At 38.7% G+C, this 19,093-nt stretch overlaps 2 protein-coding genes across 4 annotated transcripts in view; one reads left to right on the top strand and one right to left on the bottom strand.

The window, feature by feature from the left end:
• Positions 1-1,392: 1,392 nt before the first annotated feature.
• Positions 1,393-19,093, bottom strand: part of LOC132117286 (steroid hormone receptor ERR1-like) — a 21,513-nt gene continuing 3,812 nt past the window's right edge. For 2 of the 3 annotated variants that reach the window (XM_059526463.1, XM_059526464.1), the window contains exons 2-8: positions 18,459-18,566; positions 10,236-10,634; positions 9,385-9,501; positions 9,151-9,264; positions 8,828-8,995; positions 5,859-6,128; positions 1,393-4,488 (exon numbers count right to left, since the gene is read on the bottom strand). In XM_059526463.1, the coding sequence (XP_059382446.1) occupies positions 4,235-4,488; positions 5,859-6,128; positions 8,828-8,995; positions 9,151-9,264; positions 9,385-9,501; positions 10,236-10,629 (1,317 nt within the window). In that variant the 5' untranslated portion in view covers positions 10,630-10,634; positions 18,459-18,566 and the 3' untranslated portion in view covers positions 1,393-4,234. Of the gene's footprint in view, positions 4,489-5,858; positions 6,129-8,827; positions 8,996-9,150; positions 9,265-9,384; positions 9,502-10,235; positions 10,635-17,933; positions 18,079-18,458; positions 18,567-19,093 lie in introns of those variants that run through there. The other variant, XM_059526465.1, reaches the window with a different exon arrangement.
• Positions 17,626-19,093, top strand: part of LOC132117288 (high choriolytic enzyme 1-like) — a 14,115-nt gene continuing 12,647 nt past the window's right edge. Inside the window, exon 1 of the mRNA XM_059526467.1 lies at positions 17,626-17,740. The gene's annotated coding sequence lies outside the window, so the exon portion shown is untranslated. The remainder of the gene's footprint in view (positions 17,741-19,093) is intronic.

Raw genomic sequence — 19,093 nt, 5'->3', positions numbered from 1 at the left:
ACAGTTTAATGAAATACATTTGCAGGACTGTAGGTGTAAGGTAAATGGGGGGTGAGTGTATCTGCCTTCGGATCAAGGGGAGATAATTAAATTAGTGAGCATAGACCAATATAGAGTCCAGAATTTGAAATTGTTAGCAGCGGACACCAGTGATATTTATGAGGGAGAATTACTCATTAAATGACGTTTAAATCAGAGAGATTGATGTATGAACTCCACTTAGCCTAATCATGATGGAAATAATTAGCCTATACAGGCTTATTCCTAAAATTATTTTTGATGTCATAGAGAACACTCAATTAGGATATTCGCCCGATATGGAGCATCTTATAACACAAAATAATTTCTGTAGCCAAATAATGTGAACAATGACTTGACAAATTTCAGAATATATATCATATTCCATGGGAATATTTATAATAATTTTTTACCTGGTTAATATTTCCCCACAGGATTTTTTTTTTACATTTATCTGTTTACCAATTTACCTTTCCTGACTTTTTTAATTTTTTTATTTCCATGGTCTGATGAACACAATAATAATAAATCAATAATAATAGCAATAATAAAAATCATCATCCTCAAAAATCATTAGTATATTAAGTAAAGATTGTTCAATTAAGATTTTTTTTACATTTCCTACAGTTAATATATCAATTAAATGAATTAATTTTTTTGATTAGTAATAAGCATTGCTAAGGACGTCATTTAGACAGCTTTAAAGGTGAATATCTCAGCAGATTACCGATAATCAAATATTTGTAACTCAGCAAAATACTTTATTATTTATTCAGCTTTCAGATGATGTATAAATCCCAGTTTCACAGAATTGACCCTTATGAGTGGTTTTGTGGTCCAGGGTCACATATTTACATTAACCATTTATTTCATTTAAAAATAAGCCTAAAAACGTATAGACTACGATTCTGAATCCTAAACGGCCTCACGGTGGCGCTGTATCCCCGCTGATCAGCGCTGTTCACGCGTGTGGCGCTATAGCTTTTAACCACTGGGTGGCAGTAGCACGCACACACATATTTAATGCAGACGGCACAATGATTTCTCAAAAAAAAAAAAAAAAAAAAACCCTGACCAGAGCAGTACTATGAGTTTGCATTAATTCTCTTTTTTGAAGAGAAGTGATATTGTTGTACCTGTGTGATAGTACTAAATGGGTCTATAAAATCGCTAAATGTACATAAATATACATGAAAGGCCAGAACCATATCCAGCTTTCCCTACAACATGAAAACAATGGAATGGACCAGACACTTAATAAAAAATAATGTTCATTCACTGTTTTGCCAGTTAAATAAGCCTAAATATGGTCAATTTGTTTTCAACCACATGAAAGAACAGACAAGATCATGACAAAACGACATAGAAATCCAATGACAAGTGATGAGGTGTGTTAATTTATTACAAAACACATTGACACTGACAATATTTTAAAATACCTCTATTTTCCTGCGGTGTTCTAATGTTTGCCTTCTCTTCACAGTGATTCAATATGAACAGTGTTGAAATAGTTACTACTGCAGAACCACTGAGCTTTACAAACAGGAAAACTGAAAAAGCACAGACATTTACGATCATTGGACATCAACCCACACAAATACCAGAACAATAATATTAATAAACATCCGCAGATTGAGTAAAAAATAGATTTTAATATTTTAAATACAACATTTTGCAAATACAAATATTGATTTGTTCTTTACTGTAGTTCTTATTATTACTATTGACTGGTATCACTAGTGTTACTGTTGAGGTTTGATTTACAATATATCAATATACAGAGAAATAAATCTGAAAACAAACATTTTGGTAAATTCTGGTATTGCTCATTTACATAAATATACACGGACACACACAAAAAAACACCTAGCCATGAATTTAATTTACCTCTCAATCATATGTTATGATCTAAGTCTGACAGACAAAATGGCTTTATATAATGCTTACAATTATGAAAACACTACTGTAATATCATCATTATATTAGAGTTATTATTGACACAAACACTGACATATTTTACAGCTGTCTTTGAATGGACCCACTCATTCATGGTTATGTACACAGTCCATGACATCCCAGTAACCACTTAGGAGAGACATTAACTTCCTGTGTATAAAAGACAGAAAAAAAAACATGAAAAAAAAAAAATCATCAGTTTTGAAAATCAAAATATTTTAGAATCAAAAAAAATTATTGAAATACCCAAAATTCCCTTTAAAGTCAAACTGGCATAATTTAAGAAAAAAAAGAGAGAAAGTTCTGCAGTGATGAACACATATTAGTGCCTGAAATCTGAGCGAAAATGAACACAGGAATATAACGTCCACTGGCTTTCATGTCTTAAAAGTTAGTACTTTAATCACAAAAAGATACATCTAAAAAACAATTGAATACAAAACAGACATTTCATAACAATCTCCCAAATTAATTGCTTTATTTCAATACCAAACCTGAGGCCAAGCTTCATAGTCTATATGGAAAACCTAAACCTAAACTCATGCCATGAGCACAAAATGAGCAACAGAAACTCCTGATCACTCAAAAGACATCCCCTCGGTATCCTGCACTAAAAAAAATCTGCAGACCCAGATTAATCCTAACGTTGAGTTGAAAATATTATAAATACCAACCTTTGAAGATTCTTTCCCTCTGCGTCTGTGCAGTGAACCCCTTTCAGAGCGCTCATACAATCATTGCTTCGAACAGTATACAGTGAAAAATCACCCTGACCTCCCGAGGTCTAACTCTGAACAACAGTGGCTTTCATTTTTAGAACTTAAATCGGTAAAGAGGCCAAAATGGCAACTGGCTTTTCTTCCTCCTGTTTTCACATGTGTAGAATAAATAAAAGGTAGAGGAGTTGTAGCACTCTGAACGGAGTATGATTGCATATAATACCAGACGAGCGTCTGCAAACAAACAACTATGAGGAGATCACGCGAACACATCCTAAAAACAACCAAATGAAGAGTCTCGAAGCGACGGCTCGAGATGAGCCCATATCGTGAGGCTTTCCAATTTGCATTTAATGTTGCTCTGCACCACAGAGGCTTTCAGTTTGAATATCCCAGAATGAACCTGCGACTGTCCGTGCACAGATGAAGGATTAGAATACAGAGTATGACTAAAAATGTCTTTCCAAACGAGTTACTCCCAATCATTTACAAGCAGGCCAGCGTCATCTGAAGAATCGAGGACAGAGATATATGAGGGTCCCACGCCGTCTGGAAAAAACATTATCACTGCAAAAAAAATCTAACTACAGTAGCGGCCTACAGGAGGAAAATCTCCCCGTTTACCCTGATTTAGACGCACTGTTGGTTCAGTTCAGCATTTATAGTACCAATAATCTCCCATTCACGTAATCCATATCCTAAAACGATTGACGTTATTCTTTTTCAACACCTGGCTTATATACAAATGACGGCATGGTTTATTAAAATGTACTACATAAAAAAAAACAAAAAAACTTTTCTATGCAATACATTTCGTTTTGAAGCAGAACGTGGCATGGTAGCGTTCTTTTTTTAAAAACGGCTGACATCAAACGAGTTATGAAATCTGTCATATTGCTTTACATAATGTGATGTCGCAGTATATTTGCAGTACCAGTAAACTGAAATGTGTTTGTCTTGAGCTGTATTTCCTCCTGTACATCTCCTATGTGTTGCATATTCCACAAAAAGCTAGCGGGACAAAGTTAAATAGCACTTGTAGTATGGCGAGTGCATTATAAAAGACGTTATTAACTTTACACAAGTGCCTTTTGGGCACCGATTTAAGGAGAAAAAGAAAGCTTACTCAGTTATAACTGTAGTGATAGTGACGGTTTGTTAAAGAAGGAGATATCACTGAACCGTTCGATTCAGGGAAGAGTTCATATTGCTTCAGTCTCAGTAGGCGCCCTTGGCACGTGAATTTCTCTGAGTTTCCAGTGACGGTTAGCTCCTAGAAACGCTTAACAGGATGGCGGATAAATGACAGAATGAATTACACGGTTTCAGTAACACTGATATATATATATTATGTGTGTCTAACCCTAGTTTGTGTTGACGTGGTACCCATTGAAATCAAGTGAAGGAGGAGCATTGGACGTGAAAGATCAGTACCGATGCGTCTTCATATTCAACCCCAAAAAGTGTATTCTTCTGGCTTTTGTAGCCCTTGTGCACACAAAAAGACTCCCGTTTTTTCTTCATCCTTCACTGACTCTTCTCTAGGGTGAGTCCATCATGGCCTCCAGCATCTCCAGGAAGAGTTTGTGCATAGGAACGCCACCGCGGGTTTTGATGCTGTAGAAGGTGGTGAGGGCCCGGCCAGCGGTCTGCCTGAGGAGGGGCAGGGTGAGGAGGAGGCGTCCCGCACGCTGGGGGTCATCAGGGTGTCGCTGGACCTCCAGCTCCAGCAGAGCCTGATGCAGCAGGTCCCGTAACTTCTGCACGGCCTCCATGTCCTCGATATACACAGAGTCTAAAAGAGCAGAAGTGATTAGACCCTCATATCTAAACTGGGCCTGCATGAACTGGTCACTTCATGCATTTTCTCTGATTTGAACGTGAAGAGACCAGGTGTAAATGCCTTCTGAAATGCTTTGGAGACAGATTTAAATCTGATCGCTCAAACCGCTTCAGGAGGTGGTCTTTGACGAAACTGGACAAGTTATTTTTTATGCCTTTTTTATTGAGATACGCCAGTAGAAAGATGACAGGAAAACACTGGTGGGATCGGCAACGGACCTCGAGATGGGAATCGAGCTTTTGAGCACATTTGCACTTGCATGTGCCGACGTACTAAGCACAAGGCTACTGGCACCGACCTCCCAAAACGTTAAAATAATAAACATGTGAGAGTACATTATAGCGCTAAAGCTACATGCATCTTCATGAATGAGTAGCTCAGTATTTCTTTGGCAAACCAACGCACATAAAAATGCGGTGCATAGCTGTTGCTTTCGTTGACGTGAACATAAATTTGCATATAGCACAGAAAATTAAGATCTTATTTATATCCATTTTGTGGAGATACATTTATGTGGCCAAGTGTCAATGGAACCGTTTTAACAAATCGGATGGATATCCATTTAGAGAAAATGCATAAAGTGACCAGGTGTAAACAGGACCAATAAAACCAATGTGTTACTCCTGCAAAGTATTCAGGGGAACAAAATACAGATCCAATTCTTTTTTGCTGAATGCTAGTATACTTTAACATTTTGAGTGTATTATTAGATGTACTGTCCCTAGAGAATGACATCTTGTTTGTTGTGATTTCCAAAGAGATTCTGCATGCTCCAAGTCCAATGTGAGTGCAGTTTTATGAGGATTACTGTAAGGATCAGTTACAAATGCAGTTGTAGAACAACAAATTCTAGAAATCCAAAACATATCATATGAATCTCTCTCGCTAATGAACTCTTGCCACGTATGCCAAAGGTCACGAAAAGTTGTGTTGGTGGGGGTTAATGTTGAGCATGTACACACAGATATGTGAGGTGTAAGGAAGAGTTCTTGGGTGTGTTCAAGATTCAAAGCATGCGACTCCATGTATTTGCATAACAAATACAGATTCTGTGGGTGAAGCAGATACGGGGGTTGAATTTAATATTTACAGTAATCAAACGTTTCATGGGTTCTTCCGGGTGGGGGATGAATTCGTACAAGCAGATGGTGACAAGGCAGGTATGTTTACAACACAAAACAGAATACGGTCTGGTCTTAATTACTGGCTGACTCAGTTGGGTCATGCAGGCTGTGATCAGAAAGTAACCGGTTGGTCAGGGAACAAAAATAGACTGTGGAATGAATGAGTCATTAATAGGAAAATCTTGACAGGAAGTGCACCTGAGTTGGTGAGCGCGATGGCTTTGAGCATGACGAACTCCTCGCGGTCCAGCTGCAGGGCTCTGAAACGCCGAGCGAGCTGGCTGATGGCGGCGTTGAGTTCAGTCAGACCGGCCACACGAGACATCTCCTCATCCAGCACGAAGTCTTCAGCAAACACCACCTCGTCCTCACAGCCGAGAGAACGGTACGCCACCCCCAACACCAACACCTCCAGCCACACCGACTGCAGCACGGACATCTGGTCAGCCAGTGACAGCGAGAGAAAGCCTGGATGAGGGAGGAAGAAACAAAAGAGAGAAGTTCACGCCACACATCCACTGGTGCAGAAGAAAACATGCTCAAAATACACAGACACAGATGGCTCATCTTAAATGAATGCAAAAGGTTGGCCAAAAATCTGATATTAGCCTAAAAGACCTGCCACAGTCTGTTATGTCAGTATTATTACTAAAACATTGTAAAAATTACATGAAAAAGAGAAAACCATTTAACACCATTTACTGAATAACTGATTTGAAGAAGCTGAAGCAATGTTTGCTTAATTGAGAAAAGCTACAAGATATTAATACTGTTATGTTTTTATTAATACTGTATTTTTATATTAATGCATCTATTCATTATAGTAATACGTAACAATGAGAAACTCCAGCACTGTTTGTAAATGTCGAAATGCTTCTGACAGATGTCACCACCTTCACATCATAAAGACGCATTTTTCGCCACTCATTTGCATAATGTTGAACATTTCTCAACTTTCTGACTCTGTCAGCACTGTTAATCCCACAATCCTCTCCTCCTACGGAGACTGAAAAGGCCCGCTCTTCAGATCTAGTGTATGTGGAGTGCAGAGAGTGGGATAAGAGTTGTTGTCATCGAGTACCAAGACACGGTGGACACTCTCTAAATTTGGAGGTCTTGAAAATAGCCAGAGACTGACAAAAGCGGTTGAAATCGCTCCTTCCAAGACTAAGCTCGGACAGCAATTAAGAGAAAAGGCTTCCACGTTCTGACTGGAGCTCTGACTCACCTGCTCCAGTTCCTCTTTAATTATAATCTTTCTTTAGGCACCTGTTCTCTACAGACAGCTGTGACTGATCAGCGGTGCAGAAATGTGAAAATATCAGTGACTAAAAAGCTGCTAACTGTTTTCTAGCTGGCTTTATCATTGCTTCCTGAAATGTTAGCCTGTTATTGGCACGTTAGCATATGATCTGCTTTCCTTCCAACTACCAAGTATATTAGTGCGACTTGGCCAGTAAGTAACACTTCTGAGTAAAAAAGTGTTAAGTACCCAGATCAACCATTTGGACGAGTAAACATGCAACCGCAAATGAAAAGAGGATATTTCAAGAAGAGGATGTCTGCTACTTTTTGCACAGATAGCAAGTGACCTTTTCCAATACAATTAATACAATCAGGCTATTTATTTCTAGAGGGAAATAGTGGCCCTTCATAAGATCTGTTTACAGTGAAAATTTTTCTGGCCAGTTAGTTTATTCAGTCACCATAATTGCAGATGTCTGACTGACATAAAGCAAAATAATTTGTTTCTTTGTGCCTTGTTTACATACCGTTAAGAGGCAGCATGACAGAGATTAGGCCATAATAATGGACCGGCATAAAAACAGCAGAAGCTAACAAACAAATTGCAGAACATACAAACTGTATATGAATTTAACAATACTTACTAGTTGTTTAAAACACAATTTGATGCCACTAAACTGGCAGGTTATTCCTGACAAAATCCAGTGATTAACTAAAGGGTGCATCTCAATCACTATGTCATGTACTCTAGGAGTGGGCGGTATACCAGAAGACACTAATTAGACCTTAACTGGCAGACATTAGAGAACCAAGATATCTTCTCTATTGCAGTTACATGCTCACGTTATGTTGCTGTGCTACGTGGTCACGAGAACTTATCGTTTGCACTTGTTTTAAGCATTGCAGTTTAAAAAAACAAGTGATTTTAAGCTTTTAAAATGCAATCAGCAGCGAAAGAGAATTCATTTCACTATATCCATGCGTTGTCTGAGAGAGCACATGAAGATGATGTTCATACAGCATGGGAGAACATGTGTAACAATATATTGGATCCAGGCAGCTCTTAAAGTGACAGCAGTCTAATATTCCTGATGTCTGTCATTTATTATCATTTCACAAAAGAGTGAAAAATCTCTTACTCCTCTTGACTAGATCACTTTTGTAACTTTAATAAGAAGAAATACATATTTAATTTACACAGTGATAAAAATGCAGTGCTTTTATTCATTTGATTACTTTATACAATGCTTGTAGCATTCCTTATTTGTTCTACTATAGTTATTTTGTCGTATAGCTTATTAGTTTATTATTATTATTTAATCACTGACGGTTTCTGACTGTGTTTTTTAGTCTAGTATTAGTTTTTTGTGATATTAACACTGGAATGATTCAAATTCTAAGGTATACAAAAATGTTGATATCATAAAGACCTTATTTAAAGCAAAAATAACTATATCATGATATATTGTTACAATGAAATAAAATGACTCCCATCATGACATAAGATTTTGATCATATCACCCACACCAATTCACACTTCAGAATAAGGGAACATGGCGACCACTGATGCTCCCTGGTTTTCAACATTTCAGTGCACAGGAAGGTTTTTGTGATTGAGACAGCCTCCCTGATCAGTGCCCTGACTACTAAACTAGGGAATCTGTTTTCAGGCAGATTTATATAAAACCCTTAGTGCCCTTAGTCAGCCAATCAAATAAGAGCTTACCAGATCAAGAAATTACTTTCTAGTATCAAGTTTGATGTGAATCAGACAGTGAATCAGACTGAGACAGGCAGAACTTTGTGGTAGCTTAAGTAAAGTAACAGGAGAGTGAGTAACCGGTAGCTTGACACCAGAATAGCTTCATTGACACGGTCTCCTTGCCAACCGTCTTGCTGTTCCTCTTCTTGCTCTCACTTACCAGGAATGTGCTTGGCCCAGCCGATGATGACAACTAGTTCCCGGTCGGCCAGGTCACAGAGAGTGGTGAGCGTGCGCTGGGCCGTGTCAGGCTGCAGTGGGTCTGGCATAGCAAACAGCTTTTCTGGCTCCGCCACCAGCAGATGAGACACAATGATGCTGGATGAGCCTGAGAGAAACAAACTCAACATTACTCAGCTAAATAATAATCGAGTCAAGTTTACGCAGCCGTAATTGCAGGCCATAAATGAGTTTTTTTTAAATAAATTAATTACACGTAAATTTTAAATTCTTAATAAATTAATTTAAAAAAATTATTATTACCCTTCTCTCCCTCCTTCCTTAAAGGTATCGGCGCACTCTGGTACGTAGCATTCTCCACCTCCGGGCGTCTCTTATATTTCTGCCGTCCACCTCTTACTCGGTCCAGGCGGACACCTAAACCAAACACAGAAAGAGGATTAGGATGTTGGCACTGCCTGTGGATCACACCGTACACTGAGGTCCTTAGGTATCGTAAGAGAGAGGATTGGTTTTGCTGGCCAGGTGCCACCTTACCTTCTTTAAGCATGCCTACTTTGAGGCACTTGGTGAAGCGACACGCCTGACAGGCCTTTCTGCGGCGCTTGGTGATCTCACATTCATTGGAGGCAGGACAACTGTACTCAATATTACCTGTTAGACGGAGGTGAAGATGTTCTAAAAATGTCCAGAACATTGTTTTCTAGAGAAGTATGTTTTTGTAGCAAAGAGCTCACTGATTTACATAAAAAAATATGATCTATTATTTATAAAAAATAATGTTTATATAGAATAAGTGTCAATAAATAGCAAAAATAAGAAATTATTTTTAATTATTGATATTTAATATTTTTATATATTAAAAATATATTTTTTTAATAATAATAATTTATTTTTTTCCCATTTAATTACAATAATACAAAATATCTTCAATTTCATGTCATAGGAACTACACAGTAATGATACTACAATTTAAAAAATTGTGATACTTAACATAACTGAAAGTTCAGTGGATCAATTCAGTGAAGAATTCTTAAAAAATGATTCAAACCTTTAACTTGTGAGTCTTTTTGAGCGATTTATTAAAAGGAGTAAAGTTTCTAAAATGCATTTGTTTTCAAATCGGATTATGGCTGTCATGCTATAAGGTTATTTGTGTTCATTCAATGAAAACAATGCAACAGAAAAACATGTTTTCTTGGTATTATTTGAAGGTATGCAAAAGCACATTCAATTTTGGATAAATATGATTTGTTCTGCCGAGAGGCTGATGCCGCGGTGGCTCTTAGGGGGAAAGGAAATACTGATTCACACAGCTAGCGGGCTTGGCTTACTTACAAGCTATCTGGAACAACAAGTGAATCTGGTACACAGTAAGACATGCTCACCCTGTATGGTTCTTTTGAAGAAAGCCTTACAGGCTTCACAGGAAGCCACTCCATAGTGATAGCCAGACGCCACATCTCCACACACCAGGCACAGTCTTTTGGGAAGCGTGCTTAGTGCATACTTGCAGCGGCCTCCTCCGCTTCCGGTAGAGCCCTCCTCAGCTCCATCCGCACCCTCCTCCTTAAAATGGCAACGTAATGCAGGCGTGTAAGGGGGCGGGGAGTAGCGGCCAGCACTTTCTCCTCTGGACCCACCTCCTCCACTCTGAGAGGAGTCTGAGGACGCTCCTCCCGGGCTGGTCCTCCCGCCGCCTCCTCCACCGCCACCTCCCCCCTCGGGACTGCTGGGTTCAGCCTTTATGTACAGGTCGGAGCGCCGCTCTCTAGAAGACATGATACCTGTGAAGAAAAATGTGTGACGGTGAGGAAAAAGAGAAACCTTTTCAGTTTTTGTTACATCATAATCATCCTCATCTTGAAGGTCATGACTAGATGTTTCAACATCTGATTCACTTTCAAAATCCAGTTTTAAATTCGATACATATCTGGAATTCAACCATTTGACACATCAAAATGAATGCATGGGAATTAGTATGTGTGAATCCTGAAGGTTAATCAGCAGATTGACGGTGAAGTAGAGCTGCAACTAACGATTCTTTTTTCTGTCGACTAATCTAATGATTATTTTTTTCGTTTAGTCGACTACTCTAACGACTATTTTTATTACAATCAATAATGTTATTTTTTGATTAGCTAATGAATCCTTTGGATAACTTAAAAAATATAAGTACAACTTCTAATATAATATTTCAACCTTTATTCATTTTCAACCAATGTGGTTGAAGTTTTTACAGTATACAAAAATATACAAAAATATACATCTTATATATATAAGAGGCAAAGAAAATAATTTTACTATGGTACATATGAGTTTACAATAGCGTTTATAATTAAACCCACAAATTTACAGTTGTCTGAGACGTCATGAAATGTTCTTTATCATCACAAACCATAAAATGTAGTCAGGGTTCTGCTATGGTTTAGCATGGTTTCCAGAGATCTGGAGCTGATTCGGGGTAGCTCGGTGATTTGTGACTGTTGTCACGCGGCGCGCTGTCTTTTGAGGGGCCGTTCACATATTCACAAGTTCGTTATTTCCAATGTAGGCACACGGAAATGCGCGCTCATAATGGAAGTGACGCGGTCTCAACTTTTCAGAATGCCGCAAGCGCACCTTGGGTCATGTGACAAGAACTAACAAATCAGCTTCATCCTTTCCCGTAACAACGTTGAAAGCTCAGCCAAGATGAAGGAACAGCTGATCATAGCTGTATATGGATTGCCATTTTGAAATAAATTTAGTAGCAGAGCTACGGCAAGCGATTTTTAGTGCTGCAAATCCATTTATCACGTCATGGTTGCTTATCAACGGCAGATGCCCCAGGGGCGCAACTGCCCGAGCGCTTTGGAAAGAATGAGAAAGCGGCGCGACTAGAGTTTTCCACGCGTTTTATAATAAAGTGACGTGACATTCAGCCAAGTATGGTGACCCATACTCAGAATTTGTGCTCTGCATTTAACCCATCCAAAGTACACACACACAGAGCAGTGAACACACACACACACACACTGTGAACACACACCCGGAGCAGTGGGCAGCCATTTATGCTGCGGCACCCGGGGAGCAGTTGGGGCTTCGATGCCTTGCTCAAGGGCACCTCAGTCATGGTATTGAAGGTGGAGAGAGAACTGTACATGCACTCCCCCCACCTACAATTCCTGCCAGCCCGGGACTCGATCTCACAACCTTTCGATTGCCAGTCCAACTCTCTAACCCAGTGGTTTTCAACCTGTGGGCCGCGGCGTAGGTGGGCCGCCAATTACTAATAAAATAAATAATAATATATTTCATATATATATAATTAAATAACAAAAAATAAATATTAAACCGTAACTATGCTTCCACTATCGGAGCTTGCTGATTGGTTTAAGAATAAACCACCAATTTATCTTAGATATTTTTGCTGCATATGCTACAGAACAACAAATTCAAACATGCATAAATGCTGTCAACATGTTCCCTGACTGCTTGCTCCGATGACTGTCTACCCGCTGCCGAGCTCTGCCTGGATCTGGTTTTCCCGTTTTGCTGAGCGGTGCCAGTCCGAGTTATTTTCTGTTCATTGCCAGTTCATTCTAGGGCTGTGCGATTAATAGAAATCGTCATAAAATAACGATTTGAGCCTGCGCGATTTCTAAATCGCTTTATAGCAAGATTTTCCGCGGCTCTGACCTCCCGCATTATGCTATCTGATCCAATCAGAATGCAGCGCCTACTGCGAGAACAGAACAGACTGGGCATATGCCTAACTCCAGGTTTACACACTGTCTGCGATGCGCCTTTTTTCCGAGCCCATGTTGACGGATCAGAGCGTTCACACTGCACGAGGTAAAAGGCTTTAAATAAAAACGTGCGAAAATTAATATCTAGCACATGAGCATAGAGAGAGTTGTGAGTGCACAGGACGCAGTTTAAGTGTGATGAGAAACGTTTTAAGTGCGCACACTCTCTCCGGGTGAGAGCAGCGTGTATCTGAGCAATCTCGTCTGGTTTTGTGACAGAGCAAAAGGAAATCTGCGTGCGAGCGGAGAGATTCGCTCTCGTGCATTATTTTAATGTGCTTTCGCGTTACAATAATGCACTCTCTCTGCTGCTTCTGCACCGCACACATAACTGTATATATTTATATTTTATTTATTTTTTGCCATAAGTCTATAAATGTTGTTACACCTTTAGTGATTATTTTGACTTATGTCTGTTCTAGAGACGTTACAACTTTTTGATAAAGCTCTAATTGGTTTTCTTTTGGAAATAGGATTCAAATTCATCCTGAATGCATTTATGACTGTAAAGCATATATGTGTGCGTCAAAATTGTGATTAAAATCGAAATATCAAAATTGATCAAAGAAATCGCGATGTTTTTTCCCCATATCGCACAGCCCTAGTTCATTCAATAAATACAGTTAACAATCTAGCTTCTGAGTACTAAGTTATTAACCGTACAATAGCGGGGTCAGTTATTATTATTTATTTTTTTTTGCAGTGGGCCGCGCAAACATATATGTTTGGATGTGTGGGCCGCGAGTTGAAAAAGGTTGGGAACCACTGCTCTAACCATTAGGCCACGACTTCCCTGGCGCGATATGTTGCTTCAAACCACGGACATGAAAAACAACCACAGACTTGGCAACACTGGTTCAGGTGGAGCGGCAGTTACTACACAGAGCCGTAGTCTACCGACAACGAACACAAAATCGTTTTCAAAATCGACAAAGAATCGCCTGCGATTTTAACATTGATTTTGTGTAGATTGTCAGTAAATTACGGCTCGGTGTAGTAAATGCCAACCAGTGTTGCCAAGTCTGTGTTTTTCATGTCCGCGGGTCGAAGCGACCCCAATACAAATAACGTGATATTTAGCACCTAAAATGCAAATTTTACCAAGGCAACCCTGCTAAAAAACTTATATTGTAAGTAAATTTTATCGGGGAACCTCCTGGAAACGCGATTGGGCTAGTTTTGGACTAGTTTTGAGAAGCAACTGGGCAGGATTTGTTGTGAAAACCTGACAACCCTGATCCGAACGCACGTGCTGGAGATACACTAATAATTACAGGAGCGTCTTTACTGATGAGATGTGCATGAAAATCGCATTCGATTTTTTGCACAGCCCTAGCTAAGGGTGATCATACCAATAACTTGTAATCTTTACAAGAATATCAGAATCATGCAATGAGCAAGTCTGCGTTTATTAGACACTTAATAATAATCACATCAGTTTGTGCTTTTAGAATCGCCGAATCTGCTGCGGTCGTTCCATCACATCTGCAGCAGAGACCTGAATCAGGAAGTTGGTCCCCAGATCACACGGTAACCAGTTAAACCATAACACCGGAGAGCACCAGGATGTTTTCCTCTGAGGTGCTCGTGCATCGCATTTGTGCTGCCTTGGTACACCATATCGGTTTTGCAAAGGGAACAAAGGGCCATTTTATTTGGCCTCTGTCTAAAGTATACTCATACTTTTGATAACAGTGGTCTCTGTTTTTGTGATAGAATGCAACCTTCTCCATTCCCAGTATGCCATTATGCGAGATGTAAACAGTGTGACGCGTCGACGCATTTCACGCACGTCGATGTATTTTTGTAGTCGACGTAATCGATGACGTCGACGCTTCGTTGCAGCACTACAGTGAAGTCATGCATCTAATGTCACAGAACAACTAGGATTGGATATTAACATGGGCTTGAGGGAAAAATGCCAAGAAATATTAATAAAAAAATCTCCAAATTCAAAAAAATCTATAAATGTAATAAAATATTATATAGTTATGCAATATCACACCAGAAACGGTGCTTTTCTTCCCAAATATCAGCACAATTCCAAATGTGATATTGATTTTATATGACAGTCCAACAAACAAGAAATTAATTTTGAGTGAGTTACATTTTGAAAAAATAGTTCCTCTAACTGAATCAATTACATTTAAAAATCTGACAAAAAATAAAACATACCTTCATTAAGGTTAGAGAAAATATGCCCCTAAAACCAAGGAAATCAGTTTATTTATTTATGTATGTATGTTTTTTATGCATGTTAGTATGTTTTGGCGCCATATCAGCAACAATGGCTATATTCATGGCAACATTAAAAGTATAATTTCAATACATAATTTTCAATAATATAGCATTTTCTTAAGCAATCACTATACAAAAACATACAACTAACAACAACAGTATTGATAAAAATTATGTAGGATATTTAAATTTAATCAATGATAAAAAATTCTTCCAAGAGAGACCTTTTTAAAAATGTATTTTCAGAGTAAAAATGTTGTCTAATATCATTTAAAATCTGACATTCTATTAAAATATATTTTACACTCCAAAAATTCTTACACAAGTCAAAAACTCAGTTTAGGTTTAACTATCACCCCTTAATGGAAAAGATCATTTTTATTATTTATGAGGACTGTGACTGTGCTAATGTCAGCCTAGTGCATCTTGGCAGGTGACAATGCAAACACCATCGGTTTGTCTTAAGAGAATGTAAACAGGCGGTACAAAAAAACAATGCATGTCTAAATACTGAATATGAGCAATAGGCCTTACAGTGTAAACGCAGCATAAATCTCCTTTAGACAACATTTTTTATGAGCAATAAACTACAAATAGTTTTTCCCTGTAATGATGAAGCTAGTATATTTTTCAGTAATTCTTGCTCTTCTTTCCATTCAGTTAACATGCAGGTGCATGCTGAGCAAGCAGACAGCATTCAACGAACAAGCACCTATACATCCTCACTCTCTCAAGCAGTGTTATATTAGGATGCATGCGAGCCGTTTCCTTTGTTTTCCCCATTGAAACCTCTGAACAAACCAATTCACCACAATTAATCAAATTTCCCAGCAGTACCCAAGAGAGAAGACATTGTAAGAAAGTGCTCAACACGCTCATACAACAGCAGCTCTAATCGTTAATCTTCAAAATATCTTGAGATTTCGTTTTACTGGTAGTATCAGGTATGAAAACATGGGTTCAGTATTAATAAATTACCTTGAAGTACTGCTACAACATCTACACACTGACACAACACATACAGCAATTCAAACTGAGGATGTGTTACAAGGGTTCTCCTAGAGAGCAGAACACACATATGTACATGACAGAATTCTGCACAAATCTGTCCATAATCCCAGTGGCATGGCCTCCGCCCACGCCAGATTAGGATCATTAATCCAGGAGAGAGAACCAATCCTCTAATTATACCTCCACGAGTGATGCCCTACAGACTCTGAATCACTCCATGTTACCCACAGTCCATAACCCCCCCTCAGGGACAAACTGACCTATTATGCCATTTCTTAAATTTGCTGATCTTGCCATTTTACGCATTTTGCGAGAAAAAGAAATGTTCTAGCGCATTAACACATTGAAATTACCCAAGTTGCAGAACGACTGCCAAGTAGGGAACACAACCAGCAATGACATCTGCTCCTTACGATTACCAGAGCAATACTGGGTTTATGAGCTTCCTCACTGAAATATGAGTTATATACTGCATGACCTAGGTTAATGCACATTTACTGAGTCATCAACATTATTGTCAAAAAGTAAATTTCCTCCTTCATTTGTCCTTGGTGGACATCACACACACACTATTCCCCTTTCACCTGGTTGTGTGTGATGTGTTGCAACTTTGGCAAGTGTGCAGAATGTAACTGTGCCCCAGTGCCTTCAAGTCCACTGTACTTTCTGCCAAGTTTGCATAACACCCGAACTTTGAATTTAAGCTAACGTTATACTCTCCACACCAACAGAGAAGACTGCTTTAATAAGGAACGTGTGAGAACGGTTTCCCAGTTAAAACAAACCCATAGTAACAACTTTGGAGTTTACAAGTCAGTTGTTCTCACTCTTTAGTTTTGACCTGTTCAGTGATTGTTTTGCAATGCTTTGAGTTCTCCTGTGAACCTAATAATGACCACGTGGCTACAGTAGTGAGGGCACGCGCCGGTTCACAGACAAATTATTCAATCGCTCATTGTGAGGACAAGCTGAGATCTCTAAATCCCACATCAAACTGAAGGAACCGGATGATGAAGCAACGTTCCTATTCAAAACCATGTAAATGATAGACTACAAAGGAAAATACCGTCATCACACACGTGCGTCTCTCCCGCAGAGGTTCACGTGAACCTCACCGATGTGCGACATCCGATTCGGTTCATTATACACAGAAATGGAGGACTTCAAACGGTGAGCTTGTTTAAAATTTGACGAGGTGATTGAAGTCCAACACGTTTCCGTCAGTCGGTTCTTTCGAACAGTTCGTTCCGAAGACCGATTCAAAACGATTATGTGGCTTTCTTGCGTCATGGCGTTATTACGTAATCACGTGATCCCTATCATCACGGCGTGGCACATTTTGTGCTCTAAAATCCTCCAGTAAATACATTTGCACATATTGCTATTGAAGTTTGGTTAATAAGGGAGCTTATTGTAATTCATAGTCCAGTTTGTTGCAGCCATGCAGGTTTGTGTGTTGATATAACGGTCATACAACCAAATCGTAAATATATTTACATTACATTCTGTTTGTAATATTTCTGCCATTCTGCTATCAATGGACCTTATTTTTTCGACCCGGTCAAATCTTGTCCACTTCAAATTCTTTTATTATCAATACACTTGGTTCTCTGCTCGTTACGAATCGGTTCAAAGAGTCAGAGCTGTTCACTCGAGTCAGTCCGGTTCACTAAAAAGATGCCTCAAAATAACAAATCGTTCACGAGTCGGGCATAGCTAATGTGAATGTGAAAACAACATTGAAACAACAGTGTGCTATTTTACAACTTTATCAACCAAATCCAACACTTCCTATAGTACTCTGCAAAGCTACACAGATAACGTTACATCCGGATTGATGCTTGTTTGAATTCGTAAGTTTGAATTCTTGTTTCCCTTTCTATAATGTTTAATACATTTTAAAAGTAATTTAATTTTGTGTTGCCCCACGCTAAACTAGCTTAGCCTTCGCTAACTTGCCTTTAATCATTCAAGATATGTCCTCCTCCCCCAAACTCTACCGGAGAACATGCAAGATACCCCAAAAAAAGCTGTTCATTGACTCACCGGCTTTCAAACAAAAGGAAATCTGTCTGTGTTCCCATAAACATGCCTGAATACGCTTAGTTTAGTTGGCAGTGTGCATCTTTGAGCTTCACTTTCTCTCCGGACAAACGTGTCACGAGTCACTGGTGCCTTCAGGAGGAGGAGATGCTGCTCACAGACAGCCACGCACTTATACAGATAATCACGCAGTAATGACCGATAAAAGAAAAGTCTTTAGCATTAGTGACTGATTAATCTATCCTATAATAAAAGCAAAGGGAGAGAAGGAGGCACTGAGGCAAGTCGTTTGTTTTTCTTCAGCTCAGGGCAGTTTGATGTAATGAGACAGGAAAGGCAGCTAGGATTATATGATCTATGTGTTTTATCATTCCTACGGCTACTGAAGATCCTCAGCTTTTAATTGCTTAAAATGAAACGTTTTATTTATATTTTTTAAATTAATTTTCATGTTAATCAGGGATACATCAGTGCTTTAAAGAGGGCATATATGATATAAAAAAATGTATGAATAAAAATACGTATTACCTTTTGATCAAAAGTCAACGGTCTTTAGTCTTGTGAATGCTGAAAATCCTCTCACTTTCTTTAGGTGTCAGAAGACTACAGGTCAGTTCAAACTGGGCATCAGGAACCCTGACAAGAAAAGAGAAAATCAGAATTCATCCCAAAAAAAAATAAAAAAAATAAATAATAATAATTATATATATATGTATGAGACTGAATATACATGACCGATCTATGAATTACAAAATAAGGCCTTATAATGGATTGCATTAGCACAGAAACACATTGCTATGAAGTGGCTAAATAATTAATAATATCAAAACTGATACTAGTCTGAACCACTTCTTCATCTCGAAACCAAAATGAAATGAAAACTCCCATAAAAGCATTGCAGATATCTAACAAAAATGTCAGATTTAATCAGAGACAACATTAGCCGTAATTATGGCCTTAGGATTAGGTATCGCATGCTGATTTCTTTCTTTCTTTTGTTTGTTTAAAAAAAAAAAAGTCTGTCCTGGCCAATGTTAATAATCCTTATGTAGGGTTTATTTTGTAATAATAATTATCTGTGTGTCTGTTACACCGTATTCATGTTTTACACCACATCACCTACACCATTAGAACAGAATGCTGACTGAGGGAGAAACCATTTA

The sequence above is a fragment of the Carassius carassius genome, chromosome 36 (genome assembly GCF_963082965.1).
Source record: "Carassius carassius chromosome 36, fCarCar2.1, whole genome shotgun sequence".
NCBI lineage: Eukaryota > Metazoa > Chordata > Actinopteri > Cypriniformes > Cyprinidae > Carassius > Carassius carassius.
Note: the sequence above shows the minus strand (reverse complement) of the source record. Positions and strands in the feature narration are given on the sequence as shown.